The sequence below is a fragment of the Microtus oregoni genome, unplaced genomic scaffold (assembly GCF_018167655.1).
Source record: "Microtus oregoni isolate MIOR12 unplaced genomic scaffold, Mior012 000026F_ref0000081, whole genome shotgun sequence".
In the NCBI taxonomy this organism is placed as follows: domain Eukaryota; kingdom Metazoa; phylum Chordata; class Mammalia; order Rodentia; family Cricetidae; genus Microtus; species Microtus oregoni.
Genome location: NW_024543085.1, coordinates 5,940,902 through 5,965,462, shown reverse-complemented (window position 1 = coordinate 5,965,462; position 24,561 = coordinate 5,940,902). Strand labels below are relative to the sequence as shown.

The 24,561-nt window shown below is 37.1% G+C and overlaps 1 protein-coding gene across 4 annotated transcripts in view; it reads right to left on the bottom strand.

Moving 5' to 3' along the window:
* Positions 1-10,063: 10,063 nt before the first annotated feature.
* Mios (meiosis regulator for oocyte development) overlaps positions 10,064-24,561 on the bottom strand; it is a 36,421-nt gene continuing 21,923 nt past the window's right edge. For 3 of the 4 annotated variants that reach the window (XM_041675621.1, XM_041675620.1, XM_041675622.1), the window contains exons 9-12: positions 21,336-21,488; positions 19,501-19,705; positions 15,280-15,409; positions 10,064-14,019 (exon numbers count right to left, since the gene is read on the bottom strand). In XM_041675621.1, coding sequence (XP_041531555.1) covers positions 13,923-14,019; positions 15,280-15,409; positions 19,501-19,705; positions 21,336-21,488 — 585 coding nt within the window. In that variant the 3' untranslated portion in view covers positions 10,064-13,922. The remainder of the gene's footprint in view (positions 14,020-15,279; positions 15,410-19,500; positions 19,706-21,335; positions 21,489-24,561) is intronic. The other variant, XR_005976437.1, reaches the window with a different exon arrangement.

Below are 24,561 nucleotides of genomic sequence, written 5' to 3'. Positions count from 1 at the left end.
GCCTTTTATTATATGAAATATAGCATGTACGTGTAAGTACAGTTTGAAAACAAGGGAGACCAGCCATTTCCAATAAGTTATGTCCGTCTCCAGTTGTGTGTTAACCAACCTGGTGTTACCAAATGTTGAGTGTTCTCAGATGGTACTAAGGCTAGGACCTTGCTTTCTGTTGAGTGAGTCCTTTGTGCTAATAATACGATGCTGTTTCTAAGCTCTGTCGTTTCTGAGCTGCTTACCATGTACACCTGGATATCCCCTCAGCACAGCAACTGAAGGAGTTATCACTGAACAAGTACTTCCCTGCCACAAGTTCAGATTTTTCCTGCATTTTTTATTAAAATATTCACAAATCATACAGTTCACCTATTATGAGCATATAATTGAATGATTTTTGGGTAGAATTGCTAACCATCCTCAATTTTAGGGTGTTTTCATTTTGCTGAAAAGAAATTCTGCAGTACTTAGATGTTAATTTTTTTTAATATTTATTTATTTATTATGTATACAATAGTCTGTCTGTGTGTATGCCTGCAGGCCAGAAGAGGGCACCAGACCTCATTACAGATGGTTGTGAGCCACCATGTGGTTGCCGGAAATTGAACTCAGGACCTTTGGAAGAGCAGGCAATGCTCTTAACCACTGAGCCATCTCTCCAGCCCCCTTAAATGTTAATTTTTTACACATAGTAAGTGCTTAGTAAATATTGTGGACTGTAGAGTATCAGTATAGGCAAAGGAGCACACTTATGTCTTTAAAAAACTGTTTATAAAGCTAGGAAACATAGAAACGAGTTAGCACAAAAACATTGTAAAAATGCCAGCTCTAGAATTATAAGTATTAAACTTACTGAGACATTCAAACTTGAAATTTAAATTTAATGTAGAAGATGACACAATCCAAAACAGTTTCCTAAGTGCTAGTTCTGTAGTGCTTCCGATTTTTTTCATGATAAAATTATAACAAATGTGAAAGCATCTTTTTCTGTGCTGAATGCTCTGAGTTACAAACTGTTGTGACTGGTAAGTGTATAGAACTCAGAGGTTGCACTTTTAATATGGTAACATAATATGCATCTAGGCTAATTACTGAAGATACATATAAAAGTTAGAAGCCTGTCTACAGCAGCCTAGCATACACTCAATGTGTCTTACTAGCCAGCTAGTATTTCATTGATCCGAGGTTTCAAAGAAATCCCGATTAGGAGGCGTCAGATATGGTTTTACTTTGTGAAACTTCAATTTGTTTCTTCCTTTATCTAATTCATCTGGAATTTTATTATCTGCTATAAAGCTGATCCTAATGCCATCAAGTTGCCTTTCCTAGGAAGATAGTGTAAATCCTAGACTACCAGGTAAAACACGTGTTTTGAGTTACTTTCTAATAAAGATGTTGACTTGACTTAAGCCATTTATTTCTTACGACCCCATTTGATCTACAGCATGGGCTGTGAGATGGCTAATTAAGACCAGAATTGTAGGCTCTGAACAAGTTATGATATAATGTGCTCCTCTTGATTTCAAGGAATAAAACTGCAGTTAATATTGCTTCTGCATTCCTATTACAGAATGTTAGCAGGGTACTAAGTTGTATGGTAGTTCCTCATTTTAAAAGATGTAAGATGAAATACGTTGGTTTCTGAATATTAAAAAATTCTGTTTCAACATGATTGTTTCTTTGGGTGGGCAAATAAAGATCAGAAAACTTGAAGTCAGTTATCAAACAAATCAATTCAGAAGAAGATAATACAGCTGGACAGAGCAAGAGTTTAGGGCATTGCTATAGTTAACAGTGACTTAGTCTCATGTTCCAAGCAACTTCATTTTTCAGTTTGAATTATCACTCAAATCTCATATCAGAAAATGTTAAGGTAATAAATCTTATTTAGCGGTAGTTGTAAATGTAAAAAGATTTCATATCTTGTTACCTGAATTTTTAAAGTTAATCAGCAGGAAGATCTTTGTTGATGGCTAATTATTAATTAAAACAACACTCTGACATGAGGCACTGTTTAGGCAGTAGACAGCAATGCTTATTTGCATTAGTTCAACTCCAATTGACATACTGCATACGTGTACTAGTCAATTATGTCAGGTGAATTGAACACAAACTTAAATGGCACTGCATTTCCCTGAAACATTTTAATATTTCTTTTGCTTTTGAGAGCTTTAAATTATATGAAAACACTGAGCTTGATAAGCAAATACATTTTATTTAAGAGCTACATCTGCCCTTTGAAATGATCAGAGTTCCTTTTAGCAAATTATTTTTTCCATATGTCTCAGAAATGTTTTGTTTTAGTTGCTGATGTAGTTGACCTTTTATGCAAGGCAGACAGTGAACCAAGATTGCCTCATTTTGAAAATCTCCTTAGAAATGACTAAATGTTTTCCAGATGATCATACTGGAGATTCAGAGAAGTAGGACTCATTGCTTCCAAACCAGATTTTTGTGAATTCTTTTTCTATTAGAAACCAGTGACCTGAAAGAATTGGGCCTCTGGGCAGTTTGCTTCACTTTCCATAGTACAAATAAACTGTGAAAATAAGTTGGGACTAAATATGATGTTTATAGTGCTCTTATTTTCAGAAAGTGAGTTTAAGGCAGCTGCTGAGGTTTCTTCTGCCTTTCCGTTTTCTCACTCTGAACTAATACAGTGACTTTCCCAGATGTTAAACTGTGGTTACCAGTGGAGATGAAATGGGTGACTTACTGTCGTCTGTTTGCACAGGGCCACTCTGCTAAAACTGGCACTAATATCCTGCCTTATTTTTTTTAAGGAAAGTAAAATCACTTTTAAAGAAAATAAAATGGATCTGTGTTGCCGTTGTCCCTTGATCTTCCATCATATGACCTAAACTTTGAGGTATAAACTTAAAGATATATTTTAAGTAATCTAGTGAAAATACATTATGAGAACATTTGAGCTTTAAAACTCTGAAATACGTTCAAGTAAGAAAGCACAATACTCCTGTATTCTGCGACCCAACTGAAAGCTCAAAGGAAAGACACTTGGGAAAGAAAAACTTGTAAGTTTAAAACTTTGTGTACTGCTGTGGAATAATCCTTCTGTTCACTGTGAAGATGTGTTCTCGTTAATAAAAAGCTGATTGGCCTATAGCTAGGCAGGATTTTCAGGACAGAGAGAACACTGGGAAGAAGGGCAGAGTCTGAGGAGTCGCGAGCCAGACTTGGAAGAAGCAACATGAGAAATACATAGATGAGGTAAACAAGCCTCGGGTCAGCACATAGATTACTAAAAATGGATTAATTTATGTTAAAAATCTAGCTAAAAATAAACCTAAGCTATCAGCTGAGCATTTACAATTAATAATAAGTCTGTGGTTATTTGGATAGCATGCTGGTGGGACAGGGCTGACCAGTGGTCTAGAAAGAAAACCCTACCTACAAATGTCATTCTAGTGTGGGGTGAAGCTGTGTGTATCAACATAAAACTTAAAAAAAAGAAAAAAAGCCTTAAGGAAAGGTTCCAAACACACAACAATGGAGCCAGCTACAGTTTCCTAGTCCCATGGTCTCTCTAAAGGGCCAGGGTATAGAGAGGAGTCTCCCAACCACTGCCTGTGTGCTTGAGTAGTCAGTGTAAGCCCCTCCAGCATGCCATAAACTAAGCCGCATGGCATGTTTAGGGTTTGTTCATGCATACAGAAAAGATTACAAATGCCCAGTAAAGACAGAGGCAGACGAAAAAAAGCCTCTAAATGGGTTACAGTGTATTTAAAAATATACATAGGCTTGAGAGGAAAGAGAAAGGGTATAGACGGTCATTAAAAAGTAGTTTAAAAATAATAAAGCCCTTAAAAAACAAAGTAATAATGTTTGTTGTCTATGAATTTCTTGATGGTTGATGACCAAGCAACAGCTGCTGTGACACACTGGGACATAAAGGCTGCTGAGTTAAACCAACACAGATTTTTAAAATACCCTGCCTTCAGAATGAAAGTCAAAAGGTGTGTTGCTATGAGGAAGGGGTTATGCCTTTATTTCCACAGGAAACGAGAGATGGTGGATTCATTCCAGGTTGATATGGATCAGGTTTGATTGAGAAAGACTCCCTGGAAATCTTGGCTATAGGCATAAAGAAATAAGACTTTCTAGAAAAATACTTGCTCAAACATAAGGCAAAAAAAAATCATCTTTGACTAACTTGTGAACAACACAGTCTATACTTGTATTAATACAGATATGTATGCTACATTTAAAACTGCTTCAAGGCTGCTGGCTGAGATGCTCCAGCCTCACAAACTGTTCCAGCCAAAACTTAAAAATTACCCTGATTTTCTTAAGGTTCCTCCAGAGTTCCAGTGTCCCCAAACAGGAAGCAATCTAGAAAAACAACACCCACATTCCCAAAAGATGGATTATGGGTATGCATTACTATATTAAAAGTGTTGGTCATAGTCAGAAAAAAAAGCTAAACAAAAGAATTAAACTCAAAGATCTCTTTCTAAAGAGAAAAAAAGGAGGATATGATATAGTATGATAGGGGGAAAAAGGGTATTGAATCTCCTTTAATCCAAAAAACTATTAATCTTAAAATACTTTACACTGGCACAGATTTGATTTATTGATACAAATTTAAAGTTATTTTGCTACACTATATGTTTCTACTCTTGTTTGGAGGTATTATGTTTATACAACTCATTTAAAAACATAATGTATAATTAAAACTACAGGTTAGTAGTCATCTATAATACTCAAATTGTAGTCATATTAGGTATGTTTTTAAGGTTAAGCATATTTAGATAGATGGATGGTCTTCATACACTTCAAAGACCTATAGAATATGGCATTTAATATGTTTAATAACTAACCTAAGGCTTTTCATGACAGTGAGACATGTCTGCTTCCTGATAGCACAAATTTACCTCAAAAGAGGATGATGGGCACTGAAGAACCTCAGTATGGAGTTTGCTTTCTTTATGGCAAAAGCTATCCATTTGGGCAAAGAAACTGCCTTTGCCTCAAATGCTGATACTATACTGTCCAAACTGAACTAGCAGGATACACACACACACAAAAGTGACTGCCAAACTTTGCCACGACAAAGTAGACCAGACCTTCAAAGTTCCCTGCCTTTTTAAAAAGGTCTGTCAGATATTCTAGGCCTATGGGCAAAAGATAGATGCCCCAATATTACGAAAGAACTATCAGTGACTGTCCAGGCACCCTAATGTTCCTGTCTTTAGGTAATATTACACCTATCTGGGATCTTTGATGAGTTAAAAACTAAAGGCTTTGTGGGAGCCTAGGCAGTTTGGATGCTCAACTTTTTAGACCTGGATGGAGGTGGGGGTTCCTTGGACTCCCTACAGGACAGGGAACCCTGATTGCTTTTCGGGTTGGGGGGGGGACTTAATTGGGGGAGGGGGAGGGAAATGGGAGGCGGTGGCGGGGAAGAGAAAGAAATCTTTAATAAATAAATAAATTAAAAAAAAACTAAATAGTTAAACTTAGAGTTTTCCCTAGTCTTGATAAAAAAGGGGAGGGGGGTAAATTAGGCATAAGCCTTTAGACTCACAAAGATAGATAATATTTTCTCTAATTTTGCCATACACACATGTATTAGATATTGCAACTGTAATTCTTACTTGATAACTGTTTTGTTATAGTTTTACTATGTTAAAGTTAAAACCTTCCATTTTAATTAGACAAAAAGAGGGAAACTGTGGAATAATTCTTTTGTAGAGTATGAAGATGTGTTGCTCTCTCTTTTAATAAACAGCTGATTGGCTGATAGCTAGGCAGGGTTTTCAGGACAGAGAGAACACTGAGGAGGGCAGAGTTGGAGGAGCAGCAGACTTGGAAGAAGCAGCAATAGAAGTACATAGAATAGGTAAACAAGCCTCAGGGCAGCACATTACTAAAACTGGGCTAATTTAAGTGGTAAGAGCTAGCTAAAAACAAGCCTGAGCTATCAGCTGAGCATTTATAATAAGTTTCTGTGTGGTTATTTGGGAACCGGCTGGAAGGAAAGAAAGTCCACCTACAATATACACATCTGTGATTGCTTAGTTAAAGGGAGGCAAAGGATTACATAATGTGCCACATAAAAGTATGTCTGGTAAACAGTGCAACACATGACACTGAACTTGCAAATTTTCTCAAAGTGGGATCTTGTCACAAGTTCTCTAATGGGTGTCTCACTGGAAATGAGGCTAGGAAATTTCAGGAATTAACGAAATAAAACAACTTTGAAACAACAAAATTCAGATTACCTAAAAATACATTGCAGAAATGATAAAATGGATTATTTCAGCTTTTAACAAACTTGTGAGTTAAACTGAAGTCAGTGACATTTAGAATAGCACTGCTGCCTATGTTCCCTACATATTCTAAATTCAGCTACATGTGTCTTATAATCACAAGGTATGGTTACAAATAGCAGTAATCATTGCAAAGCAAATTACAAGGTGGCACACCAAAACATTTCACCTCCAGCAGAGGACGGAGTGGATTAGCTCACTCATGAACCCTGACTGTTATATGCTAAAGACAGCAGATTTTAAAATGATACACACACACACACACACACACACACACACACACACACACTAAAATAGCTCCACCCTGTATTAAAAGTAAAGGCAGATCCTTTGCTTTAGGCAAAACATCTAAACACATTGATGAAAAATCTTAGATACAAATATTTAAACTTTTATGGGATCTGGAATCTTCCTAAAAGACTCATTTCTCAACTTTTGTTGTCTTTATTTTCTTGAGATATGTTTTCACTGTGTAGCTTAGGCTGACCTCAAACTTACAGCTCTCCTGCCTTTACATACTGAGTGCTGAACTGTAGGCATATACCACCATATCTGGCCTCCATAACTTTTCATACGGCCATAATCATGCAAATAAAAAATTTATTTACATAGGCCTTTAAAATATTACACATCAATATTTTATAACAAATGTTCACTCATGCAAGATTATGCCCAATATCATTGATACACATTTTGCATGTATAATTAAAGTGACATATAACAATCCTTTCAAGCTGAAAGACATCAATCACCACCTTGTTCTAAGCTTCTGTTCCTGCTTCTTGTGCCAAGGACTGGGGGGACCTGCTCTCTGGTTCTCAGGACCTCAGTCTTAGGCTGAGAGCTACACCATTGGCTTCCTTGGCTCTAAGGTGTTCAGACTTGAAATGAACTACTTACCTGGACTTTTATACTATAAAATATTTTAAATTTTTTTTTGAGAATTTCATAAAATACATTTGGATCCTATTCCCCCACACACACACCCAGATCCTCTCAGATCACCTTCATCTCATCTGTCCAGCCAAATACATGCCCTTTTCTTTTTAATAATACCATGGAGTTCAATTTGTCTTAGTAATATACTCCTGGGTGTGGGGTCATCCGCTAGAGCATGGTCAACATAACAGGCCACACCCTTAAAGAACAGAAAGAATAGTCTGGCAAACAGAAAAGTCCCAGATTTCAATCTGGACCCTAGACCTAATTCCAGCTTTACCTTCCAATTAGAACACTTCCCAGAATGATCCCTTTACTTCTACTAAATTTGATAATTTTGCATGTCCTGTTCTTCAGACTCCAAATAAGTGGCTGAGTTAAAAATGTCCAACAGATGAACTACCAGTTGGTAGTTGCTGCCTAGAACGCTGTGCTGCAGACAGTTCTGAGCAAAGTATGAATGGTAAGCTATCTGAATCAAGCTTAGGGAAGGGTGTGCTCATTGCCTACTGACCACCCAGCCTAGCAAAGCTTGGCCTAACCAAGTCATCAGTGGTAACTGGAGAATTGGATCTAAACAATGAAAGAACTGTAGAAATCCGCCCCCACTCTTTTTCTTTTCGCCCAGTGCTGCTTCTTACCATGATCCTTTTCTACCTATTTCCCCAAATCCAAGAAAATGGGTGCTGTCTACATCAATCAATATTGGGTAAAAATGCAGTCTAGTTAGGAGTCTTCAAAACAGCCTTTCCCAGCTGCTTCTTAAAGTGCACACAGAAAACTCACAGCACCGCCCACCGCCTAACTGCTAGCCACTGGAAAGAACCATGAAGTATGGGGATGGTTCCACTCCCTGCCTTGGCTCTGGGAGCATATGCACTTCAGCTGGGTGAATCCCATTCAAAAACAGGTTAAACAGAAAATTCAGAAAGGGATAAAGAAAGGAAATAAGGAAATATAGAGAGATTGGGCAAATTGGCAGATAAGTAAAGGAGGGAGCAATTTGAATTCAGGAATGCTGAGAAACCCAGGGGCAGAGAGAGGGAGGCAGAGAGAGATGCTGAAATAGAAGTACGAAATTCCATTCCTTTTCCTCATATGTATTTTACCAAAACCACAGCTGTCCATTTTCATAAGCTATGTAGGCCTGCATTTTCTGCCATCTGCTCTAGAATGTAGCCCACACGGTCCTGACAGCTAAATGTTCTTCTCCTCTTGTTCTAACATCTTCTTGCTCGAATACAAGAGTAACTGAGGAGCACTTGTCATTCTAAAGTAATTTGGCAGTTGTATTATTGTTTGCCATGCAAGATGCAGGTCTCACACATCTGCATGTCACACAACATGACAGTGAGTAATAAAAAGAACAAGGAAGGCAGAATGGTGCACACCTGCAGTTCCTGTATTCAGAATACGGAGGTGGGATCCTGGGCTCAGCAGCAAGACCTGTCTGGCAATTCCTGTATTCAGAACACTGAGGTGGGATCCTGGGCTCAGCAGCAAGACCTGTCTCAGAAGGCCCAGGAAAAGAACTGGAAATCCTCAGATGTTGGATCTTGACAAGAACACAAGGTTTTCTAAAGCTCTTTGAAGGCAAATAACAAAACCTCCTTGACAGATAGGACAGTGACCAGGAAAGGATGTTATCTTAAATGCTGTAATTTTTTTTATTGAAATGCTGATTGCCACAGCACAACTCTGTAGTGGCAGATTCAGTTTCAGTGAGAATGCTGATGGCTAGACTATGATCAACCAAAGCCTCCACTACTCAGTAAGAAAGTAGTGGAAGCGATAGGCAGGGATGAATGTATTCTGGTGCAGATAGGGGCCTGTAGGTGAATGCTGCCAAAATAGAAATGTCAATTGTCAGGCCTTGTGCATAGCCACCGTAGAGCTACTTTTCAGCTTCTTTGCAGACTAAAGTTGTACGCCTCTTCCCTACAGTCCCGTCACATACGCTGGGCAATTTTGTTCTATGAGAATTTATTATTTGCACTCTACTCAAATGTCTTGGCTGGAGAAAAAAATTCAAATTCTAGCATAAGTACGCAAAAAGATACTTAGAAATCTCAAAGTTTCACATGCTGGAAGTGGACTCCAAATGAACAGTAGAAGACACAAACTAGAAGTAATAAACTAGTGGGGATGGGGTCTTTCCTAGAGAATGCTTTATCTGGAAGGATGACGGTTTTCATCCCAAGATCCCAGAGGGAAAGTAATCATCCATGGAACACTTCCTGAGGCAGAAATAATAGAGTCAGCATAGTATAGTATACTTAAAATTATCACCCCCCATTAGGTTAGGAACGCTCCCAGCGGTGGCTGGTTGTCTCAGAAGACCCTGAGAACCGGTGTCAATGTATTTATTTCCAGTTTGTGTCTGGTTTTCTACTGGACAATAACCTTCCCTGTTTGGAGCAAGATTTCAGCATTCATTGGAAGAACTATACTAAGTTTTAAAGAGTGCTACCTCAGTGAAGCATGCAAGAGGTGTAGAGAGATCATGAGCTCCAGGCCAGCGGCCTCCTTGTCTCCCAGTATGGAGGTCAGAGAGGGCAATCTGTCTAGGAAGAGACTACATGCTGTTGGTTTTTCCTCTACACCATGTTCTGAGGAATCAAAGATCAGAAGATTTAAGACAAAATATTTCTTTTACAACAGGCATATCATGCAAAATTGTTGCTTAAATATTTATGAATGTATACCTCTACCTATTTAGGGAGTTCTATGTACACCTAGATTTGTGCAAATATTAAGGATTCTTGTCTAATGTGGACCTCCAATCGGATGATGAAATAATTTTTCTTTGATTACAGTAGGAACATAGAAAGTTTTAATACTGATTTTTTTTCACAAAATACTATTATATATATTTAAACACACAATTACATAATTTAAAAACATTATTACATTTGACAAAGGCAAGTTATTTGACTATCATTAACCAAACATGGTTATAACAAAAATGTGAATATGAGGATTTGTTATTTCAAACTTCAGGGTTTTTTGCATATTTAAGTGTATATAAAGCATGTAAGTGAAACTAATATTATTTAAATAATAGTTTTTGTGAATTTATATATAAATGTCTGTTTCACATTTGAGACATCAATCCCTTCAAACATACTTCCAGACAATTTTGTCTTTGTGAGTTTAAGATGCCAACTTAATTAAATTACTCTATCTGAATTTCTAGTTAGGAAATTACATTAAGGCAGCATGTTTTTCATAAATTGGATGAAAGAATATGTGTTGAATTATTATTGCTATTTCTGGCATTACATAAATTATCCTTAATCTTAAAGCAAAGCATTTAAAAACATTGTCCCACCAATGGTATTAGTAAGGAAATTGCATTTTGGAAGACATTATGGACAACTATTTCCCTCAATTATTTGAAAGTTATTAGAAAGTTATGTTAAAATTTCAAAACAAAAATGAAAGAGACTGACATTTTGGCTGTGAAGCTGCAAGTGCTACAACAAACGAAACTTATGGCTGTGCCTTTACTCAGACACTGATTCCACAGCAATGACGGTGCCGTCCATTATTTAATATCATGACCTTAAAAATGTCCACCCATCAAGGCAAGCAGATGACTGCTAGGCTGTTAGAAGCATGGGTATCTGGGCACACTGAGAACTCACCACTTCCTGTGAGAAACTTACTGAGAATGTAGTGTATGTATGCACTCCAGGTTGGATAACAATGGAGAGCAGGTTTCCTGCCATGGCCAGAGCCAGAAGAGAAGAGTCAGAAAATCTAGGAGGAAGACACGGGAGAGAGAGCAGAGGGTGAGATAGTACTATATATACCAGTGACTACAGGGAAATTAGAAGTTTAGAACCATTCTTCGGGGTGCTAAATGGAGAGTGCAATGCACTTTCTAACTCTCCTGAGTGCTGGACTAAGTGTGTGCTGTTATTGCAGTCTTCCTACCAAACACAGAACTGGGGGAAATGCTTGCTGAATAAATTAGAACTGTACTAACTTTCCTATTATGAAGCAGTTTATCTTAGATAAATCACATCTGGCTGTTTCATGACTGGAAACAGAAGATGCCTGGTTGCAGTTAACTGGAAAAGCCAGTAATATGGGAGATATACATTTGCATTTATTTTTACATCTCTCATCATTGAAAATGCTAGATAACAAAAAGATAAACATCACCCAAAGCCCAACAGGACTGTAAAATTCCCATGAAAATATACTTAACATGCTGTGCATGTTCTCATGTAACCAGCCTTTCTTCTTCAACTACCAACGGCACTGAGCTTGCTAAGTAAAAACATCTACTTTATTTGAATAGTTGGTTACTATTAACTCTGTATATGTTAATATTTATTGTTAGAGTGGACATTAAAGTTCTACATTTGTACTGAAAATGAAGCAAAGAACTACATCATTCATATATCTGCACATCTAACCAGTTAGTAACTCATAAAAATTTTCTGCCATCTTAGGACAAAGGGTTGCATATCTCTAAGGGTTTTAACATGTATTTGCCTACTTCATTTGAAAAACACTTACACTGACTTCATTGTTGCTCATGGTGTTCTCTTGGGTTGTTGTCTTCCAATAGTCATTAGAATGCAGATATTCCCTTTTAATAGATGCAGACAGGTGAACAGCACCCTCCTTTCTCCCTTTGTGTGCATGTGGTGCTAAGAAACCTTGAGAACTTACCTTATGTATGCTAAGCACACGTTCCCAATGACCTACATCTTCTGTCCTTTGCGATTATCCTTTTAATCGGGGTGCTACTAATGTATTTGTCAGCGGTCATTATTTATTTTGTCCAAGACAAGTAAAATGTCCCTATGTTGTTTTATGTATACAATGGCAACACTATCTCAGTAACTCAACAATACCTTGTTGAGTTTAATCTCAAATACCAGTGACCTAGGGGATAAAAAATGGGGAAATAATTTGAATCTATTTTCATTCCACATACAATGCAAGACAAGATAAATAGACATCAATATAAGCTGTATAGTTCAAAGGAACTATTAGGAAGCTATTACATAGAAGATCTTTAAAATGTCACATATTAAGTCTATATTTACATAATTGAGTTCATATTTATACCTATACTCTGTATCAAAACTTTCATTAACTTTATATTATACTTTTAGAAAAAAATGAAAAGATATATCCTAAGAATGTGTCATTACTTTAAAGCTCATGTTAAAGACACAGTAAGGTTAAAAGGAATATTTTAATTTATGCAACATTAAAGAAAATATTTAAATAATGAAAGTAATAAGATTTATGAAGACCAATAATCTCATAATGGCAATTTCTATAAGAAATAAGTCATTATTCCCAAGTTTTTCATCTGAAAACTGTCACCCAGCAGAAATTTAGGGCAGATATATACTATCCCCAAGGTTACTCTGTCTTTTGTATAATCAGATCTTAAATAAACAAGTTGTGAATATGTACATCACAACTCGGTCTAGTCTAAAGGATCTTAGTCTTTCCTCAGCCCAGCTGCTGACACGAAGCTTCAGACATATCTCCAACATCTATAGAAAAAAATCCTCTAAGGTTATTACTTCTAGCAAAACATTCAGTTCAGTTGCTGTACACAGCAGATGACAGGACTCTTGATATAAATCCTCTCTTAAACCTGTCCATAGTCAGACAAACAAAAATAGAAACCAAGTCCTTGAACTGGCCCCAGTACACATACTTTTAGCAACTTATATCTAAAGTAGACTTCAGGAACACCCCTGTTTTGCCCAACATCATTGAAAAAGACAGATTCCAAAACTGAAAGACAGCACCATTAAGCCGGTTCCTACATAAGATCTTCCAAAGGCTTTGAATGCTAAGTTAGGATGGTAAGTAGAGAAATCTCCAAAGACAAATCAGAACCCAGGAGAAAAAAAAAAAAAAAAACTAAAATGAAAACTCTTTAGCATGTTTTCCTGAAACTTGACACATTTTTTTTCTTTTGTAAAGAAAAAAATGTTGTGAGATATATTTTTTAATTCATTTACTTTCTAAGTGTGTGTGTGTATCTGCCTGCCTCATGCCACAGGACACTTGTGGAGGTCAGGGGATTCATTGCCTTCGACACGTGGGTCCCAAGGATTAAACTCAGGTCATTAGGATCAGCAGCCCCCTTAGGTGCTAAACCATCTCAGTGCTGGATTTTTGAGGAATACAACAATGACCTATATTGCATGCATGCATGTACTTTCCTCAAACATATTAGCAGTGTGGGTGAGGTGCTAATGCTCAATGTAAAAACACATTTTATCTGAATGGAATCTAAACATGGATAAGCTTAAACTGTTATCTGAACCACTAAATTGACCTTTTGACTTTAAATATGTACAGATTCTATCAGAAGATACCAAGTTCAGATTGAAGATGCAGGCAGAGGTATGTTTTTATTCTAAAACCTTCTATATACATTCATATTTTTGACAAAACTCTAGAAGGTTCTTTCAAATGAACTTTAACCTACTGAACAGAACTTATATTCATGCTCTGATGTTCGCTTCAGCAGCATCTGCCTCTAAGAAGCACATCAAAATCACTCAAACATCAAACTGCTGATCTGACAGAATGATTTATTTTCCCATCATAGGAGAGTCGTGAGTGACTTGTTCTGAGGTATGTTTCTGAACTGTGAAAGACAGCGATTAAAAACTCCTCATTTGAAGGTTTCTCTTTAGGTGTAGCATCTCATGGCTGAACAGTCTCTGCTGGTACCAGATTCCCTGTTGTATCCAACTGCATACATTTACATGTGCATGCTGATACAGGACACTCTGCATGGTCTCTGAAAAAAAAGGTGAAGTAACAGTTAGTAATCCAAGCTTTACACACACAAATATATTTATATAATTAACTTCAAAATGCTACTGTATTAAACATATGAATTAAAACCCATAGTAAAACACTGCCTTAAGAGCATCAAATTAGAAACAAGCACCAAGGTGAACTCTGAAGAAAATGTAACTGAAATGAACAGTTTTGGTTTCTACATCAATATACCAAAACAGTTATTAAGGGGATTGATGTAGGATGTCCTTCTGTATGTTGTGAATATGTGTCTCTCTCATATCCAAACAAAGATATGGAGAGAAAGAAGGCAGAGTTGGAGAGACGGCATGTAGCCGCCCAAGGAGTAACATACTAAGGCATCACCGGTAAGCCATGTCCACGTAATGATACACAAATGAGTAGAAATGGGTTAATTTACAAATGAGAGCTAGTCGGTAATATGCCTAAGCCCTTGGCCAAACAATTACAATTAATATTAAGCCTCTGGGTGGTTATCTGATAAGCAGAAGAGGGGACTGGCGGGCAGAGATAAACCGGTTCAGTGAGACCAGGAGAGCTGAAGAAAAGTTTCCATCTCTGTGGGATAGGGATGAATTAGGAGTTAAGGTTAGCACAAATGAGACAGGCTTTTGTGTTATGTTAATGGACATCACAGGGCCACTGGCACTGCTCAAAGTCAGTAAGTTTATTTTGAGAATCTCCATTGTAAGAGCTATTTAAATGTGCAGCGCACCCGGAAAGAACTAGTGTAGTAGATTTGTGTGTGTGTGTATGTGTATGATTATATTCATACTTTAATTTCATGAGAAATTGTAAGAAATAAAAAACTATAAGGATCCTATCCCCCAATAGGGATAAATAATGTTAAACATTAATTAATTAATTCAAGGATTTCTTATATAAGTATGAAAAGAAAAAACTATGTAGCCCTAGCTAGACAAGAATTTGCTATGTTCAAACTGACCCTGAATTCATCTGATAGGAATTCACCTGCTTCTGCCTCCTAAGTGCTGGGATTAAAGACAAGTACCACCACACACCTGGCATAAGTATTACTTTTACAGTTTAACATTATATAAGATAATAATGGAACCATTGATACTACCTTTTTTAAGTCAAATCAGCAAACATGTTTTAAAAATTAATTCTCTACTGAGATACAATACAATGATATCAAGCTCCTAAACTATTGAAAAGGTTATCTGCTCTATGTCCTGTAACTATAAGATTATCAAGGAAGGAAAGTGCTGTTTACCTGAACCAACTAAGCATATGTCCAGCATGCCCGCCATGCCGACAATTGTGACACCAGGTAAACCAATTGTTAAACTGAGCTAACTTTTTGTCCTTGCTCAAGTCCACTTTTTCATCCGATTTGGATCCACCTATGGGAAAAGAAATTGACCACCATTAGCCAAATCACAGAAATTTAAGGTTCTTAAAGGGCAGCTATGTTAAAACATAAATCATATACCACATTGAAATAGCAATTTTAATGTTAAGATCCAGAACTGAATGACAGTTTACATATACATACATAGTTAATCAACAGGCTGATTTAGAAACTCAGTGTCACATGGCTGTCCTTGAAATCATAAGCATACAAGCAGCACTAAACGGAATCAGTGGGTATATTTATATTTTTTCTGTGTGCATGTGTGTTGTGTATTTAATTAGCACACAAAATAAAAAGCAGTCATGAACTTGAGGCAGTTGGCATAACTATATCTTAATTAAAAACACATTAGGAAAAAAGGTCTGGTATATACAGGGTTGTTTCTGGTGGCACATGCTTCAAAACCCGGTACTTGGGAGGCAGAGGAAAGCTGATCTCTGAGTTTAAGACTAGCCTAGTCTACATAGTGAATTCCAGGATAGCCAAGGCTATATATTGACACTCTTTCTCAAAAATGAAAAAAGAAAAAGACTGGTGTAGACCATGATTTAAGCAAGGTAGGGAAAAGGATTCTTGTAATTTCTAATTAACAGATTAAATAACGTAAATACTTTCATCTATGTTCAGTAAAAAAAAATTAAAAGACATGTAAAATTTGTTTATACACCTGCATCTTTGCATATACTTTTCTAATGACCCTTCTGTAGTACGTAAATTTCAGGCATGTTGGACGTCTCCAAGCTTTTCTACATACATTACTTTGCTATGTCACTTTTTGTGTTCCAAAAAATGTTGATTCTATTAATTTCGGCTACCTCAATGTTTTGTTTTAAAACAAATCAAATGAAACTATTTTTAAATCCCACATAATTACAGATAAAAACAGAAAAATAAATTAAGTAAAAAAATGTTACCGCCAACCAATTATTACCTTTTAAAACATGTTGTATAAATAAAAAAATTTAACTATATCATTGCCAGTCACACTTTAATAGCTACAGGAATAATTTTATAGCCAGGAATATTTTCTTAAAATATAATAATTTTCTGCTTGTGATATAAGTTAATAGGATGTATAAAAGAGGTAGCTATACTGAAATTGTTCTAAAGGACTTACAGACAAATCAACAATGATTAAAAGAAAAAGACGGGGAAAATAAAGATTTTATAGAGATACTTATCTTTATACACTTTATTCACTTTAGTGATTTTGTACTTTACTGTGTGTGCGTATTGCCTGCTTATATGTCTGTGAACTAGGTGTGTGTGTGTGTGTGTGTGTGTGTGTGTGTGTAGTGTCTGAGGTGGTCAAAAGGGCATTGGACGAGGTGGTAGTGGCATACACTTTTAGCACTTGGAAGGCAGAAGCAGGCAGATCTCTGTGAGTTCGAAGCCAGCCTGGTTTACAGAGCTACTTCCAGGACAGACAGACAAAGAAACCAAAAGAGAGGGAGCGGGGGTTGGATCCTTGGGACTGGAGTTACAGAAGGTTGTGAGCCATCATAAGGTAGCTTAGAATGAAACCCAGGTCCTCTAGAACAGCATCCAGTGATAGTAAACCGCTGAGCCCCCGCTCCAACTCCTTTATTTTTAACTTCTAACTTACAGAGGGACAGTCTCCAACAGGCTACTCTCTTGGACTTCTTCCCAAATAAATCTCTTTCTTAAAAGAGCTTTGGATGGCTGGGCAGTGGTAGAGCACACCTTTAATCCCACTTTAATCCCAGCACAGGTGGATCTCTGTAAATTCAAGTCCAGCCTGGTTTACAAAGTGAGTTCCAGAAATCCTGCCTCAAATAACCAAAAAAAAAAAGGGGGAGGGGGGAGGGAAGTTTTAGGTGGAGCAGAACAGAAGTTTTGATGAGACATTCCCTTAATGGGGAAGGGGGGCGGGCTGAGAAGAAAACAAGCAGAAGCAGAGCAGAAGAGGAAGAGGTAGATTCCCTTAGGACATTCCCTTAGGGAGAAGAGAGAAGGGCTCAGCTGTACCCACTCTCTCTCAAGAGAGGAACAGGAGTACTACATCCTGTGGAGAGACCATCTCCCACCGTACCCCAGCTTCAGGTATTGCCTGACTTCCCAACAAGTCAGGATATGGTCCCTCCAGAGCTGCAACACTCACAGTTACACTGAAAAACCAGTCTTGAAAAAAATAAACCAACAAACAAATCCTCTGGAATCGCAGATCTTTCTAAAGATTTTGGAATGACAGAGAGAAAATTTGTGGATCACTCCTTACTCCTCGAAAGATATTAGCCCTTCTTTCTTACTCTCTATTAGTTTTACATGTTCTGTATAGACTGTTGTTCATCATGACCTCTAAAAAGCTACTGGACTCACTCAGCTTAGTGTATCAGCCTTATCATAATATGCAAATAAGTGGATAAGCCAAATATAGGAGAAATTTCTGAAATAATTATGATGTAATAAATCATAATCAGCATTTATTAGTCTCCACAATAGCTTGAACTGATTTATGATCTAATATTTTTCAATTCTAGATTTTCTTTATATATGTATATATATATACATATATATATATATTTCACAACTAGAAAGGACCAAAAAGTTAACATATAATAAAAGATGAAATGTACTATAACTTCCTGATACTTATGGCCAAAGGCTATACTAAACATAAATAATTTTACATATCTCAGTTTTCACAGATATATTTAATTTGTTTAATTTTTTTGTTGTAGATGCTGCAAATTGTTGCATTTTTGGTACAATTGATCAGCATAAAAACCCTTAATTCAAATTTAAACAAAACCCTATGGGGTGTGATTATGTACACCTCTAATACCAGTACTTCAAAAGTTGAGGCACAGGATCATAAGTTCTAGGCCAGCCAGCCAGGGCATCATAGTGAGACACTGTCATAAATACTAAGATGTATATAGAAAAACATTATACATGAAGGAAAAAGTCACAATGGCCACTTCATTACGCCAGTGTACCAAACAGCGAAATACAATTTTTTATTTGTTTAAGACAGGATTTCTTTATGTAGGCAGCTCTGGGTGTCCTGGAGCTGTCTATATAGACTACACAGGACGTGAACTCACAAAGATCTGCCTGCCTGCCTCTGTTTCCTGAATGCTGTGGTTAAAGGTGTCCTCCACCATGTCCAGCCCAAGCCAAAATGTTTTTGATGAAGACTTTTGACGTTAGTATCATTTTCATGTTATATAACTGGAATGGTCCAAGCTACCAAGTATTCCATTATTTGCTGTTTTCAAAAAAAAAAAATTCCCATGTTTACTGTAAAGAGTAAAAAATAATAGTATTTGAGTCGGGCGATGGTGGTGCATGCCTTTAATCCCAGCACTCGGGAGGGAGAGGCAGGCAGATCTCTGTGAGTTCGAGACCAGCCTGGTCTACAGAGCGAGTTCCAGGACAGACTCCAAAGCCACAGAGAAACCCTGTCTTGAAAAACCAAAAAAAAAAAAAAAAAAAAAAAGTATTTTTAATCATTAAAAAAAAACATATATTGGTCCCAGAATGGTAGCATATTTTTTAATCCCAGTACTTAGGAGACACAAGCAGCACATCCCTCTCATTTCAAGGCCAGCATGGCCAACATACTGAGACCCCTTTCTCAACAAACAAACAACAACAAAACTCCACATCTACTTACTATAGAACTGACAAAACAGCAGACGCAAGACTAAAACTGAGAACGAAGGGGTTCTGGTTTCTGGGCTAATAGTTCATGTAGTAGGGAGGATGAGGGAAGAAGGAATGGGACAGTATTATGAGACTATCAAAAAGCATTTATAAATAGCTGTGAGCACAGTGAATTTTAAATATCAAATCTGAAATACTAGTAAATCCATGGTATAATTATAAAAATCACTCATTTTTAAGCCTTAGTCATCAATTGCCAGCATCTATGAGAATACCTGAGTAACCATAAACATAGAGTTTTTTACTTTCAATGTACAGACTTTATAAAGTAAAGTGCCTTTTCTTAAAAATAATAATCATTAGCGTATATTTTATTAGCAACAATAATTCAATTATGTAGAATTATGTAGGAGAATGAGTTGAGAAAAGCACTGTGCAATTATGTCTTACCGGGACAGCTGGAAACAGGCGTGCCCATATTAATGAGGCAAAGTGCACACCGAGGAAGGGGTTTCCGACAGCCAGGGCAACTTGTGACTTTCGATTTTGTTGGTGAGCCACTCACACCATATTGACTAAAGCCTCTGCCCTGATGAGGCACTGAGGAACAGCTGTAGGAGATTGATTTGCCACAAAAATTACAACTCACAAACACCTACAAAAGCAAATGAAAAGAGCAATTTAGTGCAAACCACAATGGGTTTATAAAGTCTGATACTGAAAAAATGTTTTACAATTTTATTTTACATTGCAAAACTATCCATGGGATTACTCTCAGTCATGTCTCCATGAGCAGTTACATTATTGGTACTTCCTGTCACCTTCACTTACTTACATTTCTGCTAATACCCTGATACCTAACATTTGTGAAATACTAGGAACTTTAGACCCTAACATTTTATAATAACCAGGGACAATGAAATGCATACAAAATACCCCAATGTGATTTAATATTAAATGTGTCCCACAGAACACTTGGTTCCTAGCTGGTATAGGGCCTAACTGGAGAAAGTGGGTCATCTGGTGTGGCCCTTCAGGTTTCTTAGCCTGGCCTCACTTACTAACTGTGGACACACAGTGGCAGTTGCATCATAGTCCTGCTCCCAAGCCTCCCCCCCCCAACAGTTGTATTCCCTAGAACTGCTGTACTTTAAACTGCTTCTTGTTAATTAGTTGCTCACAGCAACAAGAAAAGAAACTAAGATACCAACATGCAACCATTAAACCAAAAAGTCAGTGACCCTGAGCTGGGCTTCCTGACAGGCCTATGATCCAACTAGATGGATAGCTGATGCAGAGGATCACAAGTTCAAGGCCAGCCTGTGTAATTTAGTCAGAGTCGAAAGAAAGAGAGAGAGAGAGAGAGAGAGAGAGAGAGAGAAAGATGGAAGGAGAAAGGGAGGGAAGGAAGGAAGGAAGGAAGGAAGGAAGGAGGGAGGGAGGGAGGGAAGGAAGGAAGGAAGGAAGGGAGGGAGCTCTGCAGGTATAAGACCAACTACTAAGCACATACAAGGTCCCAGGTTCCATATTTCAAGGACAAAAAACAAACAAACAAACAAAAAAAAAAAACCATTCCCCACCACTACCTTTTGTAAGATGAAAAGGAACTAAGGCTCCTGCAATAGTACATTAAAAGTTCAAAACAAAGCTGGTGAGATGGTAAAAATAACCGTGCGAAGGTGCTCGCTAGGTTTTATAAAAGCCTTAGAGCTCTTCCAGATTAGTAACATACAGCACAATACAATCTTACTAAATACCTACTCCAGCTGCCACAATAAGTTTCAACTTCCTTTAAAAAGAAAATAGCACCATCCAGTGCTCAGGGTGAAGATAACCAAATATTTAACATCTGAAGTAATAGTATGATATCATATCACATACCTTGTGATAATTGATCTCATATTAAAAATGCCACGTATAGACATATGTTTATACTTATTCTATTTTCTAAAATCCTGTTCTACTCTATATAGATACATAAAAATAATACACACATGGGATTACTAACACGTGAGTCTGACAGAATTTGGCAGACACTGAATTTCAGACAGTAATAGCAACTAGACTTTCCTACGGTCATCTGGGCATACTGTCCTTTCTTTTATCTCAGAGTTTAGCTGTACAAGATAACTGTTAGGAAATTAAAAAACTAAAATAAAATAGGAAAAAAAGTTATGAAATAGACAAAGACATTAAGAGAAACTCAATATAAATAAAATAGGAGATAATAATTCATTATTATCTGACAAGTTAACATTTGATTCTCTGTAGAATATGCTACTTACCTGTGCTAATGGCTTGGAACTGGGATCCAATTTACTCCTATGTATATCAAATTCAGCTCGTTTGTGCCAAAACCTCCAAGCATCTAATAAGTTTCTGTAATTCTCAATCCAATATTGAACCCTTTCATCTTTAAGAACATCTAAAGGTGAACCCTAAAAAGAAAACATAAATTTCAAATGTCCTAGTTTAAACCAGAGGATTCTGGGTAGAACATGAATATAAGTAACTCAGGAGAAATGGCCTTTTCCCCGAAACTGGCTCCTAATGAGGAAAGTCTCAGTAATCTGCCTTACACTAGACTTCACTAGTAATGCAAACATGCACCTGTATAACATACTTGACCAGGAAGTACCTTTGTAGTTTAAGGAGCAGGTGGTAGTCAACGGTGATAAGAAAACCCCTTATCTTAACTATTAAAATTTATGGATTCAAAAACTCTGCTTATATCCAAATTACACACCAAAACTACTTAAACTATTTAAACTAACACTGAGCCTGGCCCTTTATACCTAACAGTGAAATGGTGCTAACATAAGTTAGATATGAAACTATTATATCTAATAGTGAAATGTTGCTAACGTAAGTTAGATATGAAACTATTATATCTAATAGCGAAATGGTCCTAACGTAAGTTAGATATGAAACTATTATATCTAACAGTGAAACGGTGCTAAAGTAAGTTAGATATGAAACTAATTTATCTAATAGTGAAATGGTGCTAACGTAAGTTAGATATGAAACTATTATATCTAATAGCGAAATGGTTCTAATGTAAGTTAGATATGAAACCATTATATCTAATAGCGAAATGGTGCTAACATAGGTTAGATATGAAACCATTATATCTAATAGCGAAATGGTGCTAACGTAGGTTAGATATGAAACTATTATATCTAATAGTGAAATGGTCCTAACGTAAGTTAGATATGAAATGCACATAAGCATTAGTGAGAAGCAAGAATTGGCTTTCCTAAGTTACAGTTCTTCCCATTCAGAACATCAATTTCTGACCAGTAAGAATATCTCTAAAACAAGTATGAGTGTCAGAGTCAGCAGAAGAGAGCTGTAATGTAGTATGCATTCAGCTTTACATTCAAAGAAAAATGTAGTGAAATTTTGTTTATGTTTTAACAAATAAAGCTTGTCTGAAGATCAGAGTGCAGAGCTAAGCCACTAGAGCCCAGGGAGTGATGGATCACACCTTTAATCCCAGGATTTGGGAGACAAAGGCAAAGAGATCTCTGTTAGTTCAAGGCCACCCTGTGATATACGAGATTAAATCCATCTAACAGAGAAACAGAGCTCACACAAAGGTGATCCCAGCACTTGGGATCACATGCCTTTAATCCCAGCACTAGGAAGGTGGAGACAGGAGTGATATGGCTGGGTGGAGAGAGGAATATAAGGCAGAAAAAGACAGGAGATCATTGTAGTCTGAGGTTTGGTGAAGACAGGTAGAGTCTGAGGTTGCAGTCTGAGGAAAGGATCACCCCTTCAGTCTGAGCACTGGTAGGAGCCAAAGGTCTCTCTAGTGCTGGCCGCGCTGCTTCTCTGATCCTTCAGCTTTCACCCCATAGCTGACTCCATGTTTTTATTAAGAATAATTAGGAAAATACTCAAGGAAAAACACTTAAAGACTAATGAAAACCAATCCTTTTAACTAGTGAGTAAATAAGGAATGTAATCCATAGTAAAGTTTATTTTTAAAAATACTCGTGGAAGATGGCGCGGAAAGTGAATAAAAGGAAACTCCTGTTCCTCCCAAAGTCAAAGCGAAGGCCTTGAAAGCAAGGACGGCAGTGCAGAAAGACGTCCACAGCCACAAGAAGATCTGCACATCACCCACCTTCTTCAGCCCAGGACCCTGGGTGGCTCCTGTTGCAGCCCAAAGACCCTCAAAAAAGCATGCCTAAGACGAACAAGCTTGACCACTATGCCATCATCTTATCAGCCTGACCACGGAGTCAGCCATGAAGAAGACAGAGGACAACACATAAATGTTCATGTGGATGTCAAGGCCAACAAGCACCAGATCAAACAGGCTGTGAAGAAACTCTATGACATCGATGTGGCCAAAGTCAACACCCTCATAAGGCCTGACGGAGAGAAGAGGGCGTATGTTCAGCTGGCTCCTGATTATGATGATCTGAATGTTGCCAACAAAACTGGGTTCATCTAAACTGAGTCCAGCTAGCTAATTCTAAGTATCTACCTTTTCACCATAAATAAAATATATAAATATATATACTTGGAGATAGGAAGAAAAAATTCCCTGGCAAGTTTAATGGCCAAGGGCAGTGACAGAACACATAAACAAACCAACATTAGTTGTCCAACTGAAGCTGGGTGTGGAAGCATACCACACAATTAAATGCAGCTCACAGAGATAGACATAGAAGGATTCCAGCTTGACCTACAAAATGAATTCCAGGCCAGCGAGGTCTACACAATGAGAACCTGTCTCAAAACAAAAAGAGAAAAGAAAAAAAAATTGTCCAATTGAAGAAGAGGAGATAAATAATCAAAAGGAAAATAGAAAATGAACAGAAACCCCCAAGCTCTGAACACTAGAACTTTACTATATGCATAGTAAGGCAAAAAAGAAATGGAGAATAAGAAATGCAGAAGAGATAAAGAACCAGAAATCATATACCTAAACATTCTAAATCTGATGAAAAAAAGTTAACAGACAGATCCAAGAAGCTTAGTAATCAATACACATAATACAGAGAATATAAGTAGGCCCATCAGTCTCATTTTCTTTTTTTCTGAAAAATCAAAGAGAAAGAGGATTTCTTGAAAGAAATCCATGGAAACATGAAACATCACATACAGGAAAGCGAGGAGAACTGCTAATTTCTAATCAGAATCAAAGGAGGCCAGATGGAAAGCATTTCTTTAAAGTGCTGCAAGAAGAACCGAGATGAACTAGACGCTTGTGTTAAATGTAAGCGGAGGCCATCACCTCTAGTACAAGACATGCTAGAGAAAAAACAAGGTGAGGAAACAAGGTTAAACTCAGATCCACAGGAGGATCAGACACTAGGAATAGTGATAAACAAATAAAAGGTCTGTAATTCCTTTCTTATAATTTATAGAACAGACAAATTACTATCTAAAGCAAAACCAATACTGTAAGTTGGAGCTTATAATATACATAGAATAAAATATGTGATCAGTGGACAAAGGAAAAATTGCATAAATGAAATTATACTGTCATAATAC